Source organism: Diachasma alloeum, unplaced genomic scaffold (genome assembly GCF_001412515.2).
Source record: "Diachasma alloeum isolate Michigan unplaced genomic scaffold, Dall2.0 Dall_scaffold_00776, whole genome shotgun sequence".
Classification (NCBI taxonomy): Eukaryota; Metazoa; Arthropoda; class Insecta; order Hymenoptera; family Braconidae; genus Diachasma; species Diachasma alloeum.
The window spans coordinates 71,521-74,641 of NW_021680906.1; the positions used below are offsets into that span (position 1 = coordinate 71,521).

Consider the following 3,121-nt stretch of genomic DNA (forward strand, 5'->3'; position numbering starts at 1 on the left):
GGGGGGGGGGGTTATGGGGGCGAACCCCCCCCTTTATCACTAATCAATGACTTATCACTAATTTCTAGAAGTCAATCACCAAATTTCAGTGAAGTTTCGGTGAATTCTGTGACATGTCTCTGAAAAGCAAAAATTATTTTTCTGTTTCCTTGACATTATTTTGATCATTAGAATTCAATAAAGCCCTTAAGTTACAGTATTTGATCGAAGAAGGAGTTTTTGGCGATCCTGCTGTTGCTTCATTGGAGAATATTTCATTTCCATTTTCTTCAAATGTCACATCACCAATCAACTCCTCCTCATCAGTAAATAAATCCTCCTCACTGCCTAACTCTTCATCACTGTCAGGAATTATACGATTTTGGCTCATTTTATCTGCTTCGAAAATCACCTTTTCATTTTTCAGTCATTCCATGTATTCACTATTCGGAGGTTAGATTTCCTTGCTATTTTCTTTTAATAGGTGATGCGCATGCGCGTCATCCGTTATTTCGGGTTTTAGTTGAGTGTGGGTAGGCGCTCGAAACCCGCTACTTTCCAGTTGACTATAGTCAACTGAAACCCATGCGGTTACACGCATGTATCATATCAATAAATAAACAGGACAAAATGAAATATAATGAACGAACAACTTAATAAATAAAGAAATTAATAAAATATAACAAATAAATAAATGATTACGAATGAAGTTCTTCAAATAATGGTTAAAGAAAGGAATGAACTGGATAAAATGCTATGTAAGAGAGCTCTTTACACAATTATGACTATAATGTCTCAATAATCGAATTGATGTAAATTTCTGCGTGCACTTAGGCCCTAAGTCTTAGGGGGTCTCTGTATCTCAGAGTATAATAAAACGCATTTTGCGTATCCACACGGAGAGAAATATTCAATCAAAATTACATATTTTTTCCGTAATTTCGGAGCGAAATGTGGTTGTAGGAAATTTTACGGAACTGTCACGGAATTTTTCCAGAGCGTTCCGTAATTTTTATCTGAATCTCCTGTGAAAAATTACGATACCCTCACTTAAATTTTCGGAGTCGATTCCGTAATCGGTGAGTGAATTGTGAGTTCCGTAATTTTTACTGAATATTTCTCTCCGTGCATCTATCTAAATCCGCGAGTTGTTTTCAGTGATTTTTTTTATTTATTAGTTCTGTAATTTTTTTATCGCTCTTGGCCCCATGTAAAAGCAGAGAGAACGTGTGCGCCAGCGGCGGATAAAAATTGGATTTCAGCTCACAATTTTTCATTTCGAAGAAATCTATATTATATGCCACGATTTTGTTTCACAATAGAATTGTTAATTTTTTTTCCCGATACCTGTAAAAAAAATTTCTCCATGTAACTTTTTTTATATTAAACGCAAAAAATTAATGCACCCCTTATAAAAATTTGTGACCACACCCACTTTTTTTGTGACCGATGAAATGAATCTATTTTACCGTGCCTGACAGAAATTCTCCTGCTATTTTTTCTTCTTGCTCTATTTATCGCCCCAGTGGTTCTTAATTTAAAGTTTCCAGACCTCCGTCATTACCCAAACACTCTCTCACGCTTGAGCCACCAGATTTTTCGTCTCGCGATACTCTCATCTTTCAATTATGAAGAGAATTACCTTCATCTTTCCTCAAGTGTTAAAAAAAAAACCAGAATAAATGTGGAAAGTTTATGCCGACGAAGGCAATGGCTTCACTCCCTCCTAATTTACTTATTATTATTATAGGTTCGACGTTGTCCCACAATTTTTAACATCGCGGAGTTTTATAAAACGCTGCAATCTCCTGGAGATTTCGAAAAAGGGCATCCTTTTAGTTATCATAATGAAGCCATCTCTAATGTAATCAGGCCTATAAACTGGTATTTCGAACGTGATTTGATAGAATAATTCATTTATTTCCAATGAGGTTTGTTACGCGTGCCTTATCCAACACTACGCTGCATTATTTATGCCACTTTATGACGTCAAACCGAAATAATAGGTTTCAAAAACGGCTGATTTACAATCAATTATTATAAAATAAAGAATGCGCATTCACCCTCATTTCAGACTGGAGGCAACGATGAAATCAAGCCTGTCCCAGGCCTGAGTCACTGAGCCTCGCCAAACCTAGGCTCGTACAGGCTTGTTCCCATCGGCAGCCTCTATAATTCCTACCTGGGTGGGTAAATATGGAAATTAGGGTAAACTGAGCTCCATGCAAAAAGCGGGTGGAAAGTGAATACTTTCCGCTCTAGGGTGGAAAGTTGCTCCTTCGGGCGGAAAGGGCGGAAAGTCAGTACTTTCCTTTCTCGGGAACAACCTTCCACCCTTGAGCATAAAGTATTGACTTTCCTCCCGATCATCAGAAAGCAAAATACAAACTTTTCTTTGCAAGTGTGTTAAAACATAGTTTCCGTCCCGGCGGGCACAAAGTTACATTTCCCTCCCGCTTCGCGGGAGGGAACTCTGACTTTGCGCCTACGCCGAGACGGAAAATTGCGTTTTAACCACGGGAAGTAAAATAAAGGACCCTCAGCGGCGTGCTTACCAACCTCGCCGTCGGCTCGGCTGGTAATTGCACTGGCGGCTGAGGATCCTTTATTTTCCCTCCCTAGGTTAGAAATATACTAATGTGTACCTCGGGCGGGGAAACATGACTTTCCGCTCTTGCTGCACAATATACTATTTTGGTTTGGTTAGTTATGAAAATATATACTTACACTCATTTCGATGTGAGGATGATCAATGAAAATCATCTCAGACTCCTCTCCATCCAAGAGAATCGACACAGTCTTCTCTCCAAATTCATCATCTGAAAGAAAAAGAGGACAAAAAGCTTCGGAACATATTTCACTGCTGAAAAGAGTACGGCAGCATGGTGAATCTAACGTGACAACTTCGTAAAATAGCAGCGTATCAACATGGAAAATCCATAGTACTTATGCTTTGACGTTAGTAAGAAATCGAAATTATTGATCAAAAAACGATTGATTCTTTCGTGCAATGGGGCTGAAATTAGAATATTTACTGTAGAGTCTCCCTATTAGTTTGGCCTTGAGACTCAGAATTCGACATAATGAAATAGCCTGGGACCCCCCACTTTTCCGTGGAGGGCGTGACTTGAGAAGAGAGAGA

The 3,121-nt window shown here is 38.8% G+C and overlaps 1 protein-coding gene across 1 annotated transcript in view; it reads right to left on the reverse strand.

Annotated features, from left to right (window-relative positions):
- The window catches only part of LOC107044647 (ras-related protein Rap-2a-like), a gene marked incomplete at its 5' end in the record, with an annotated part of 161,314 nt that overhangs the window by 5,145 nt on the left and 153,048 nt on the right, over positions 1–3,121 (reverse strand). The window contains one exon of the mRNA XM_015266595.1: positions 2,707–2,798. Within this exon, the coding sequence (XP_015122081.1) occupies positions 2,707–2,798 (92 nt within the window). The remainder of the gene's footprint in view (positions 1–2,706; positions 2,799–3,121) is intronic.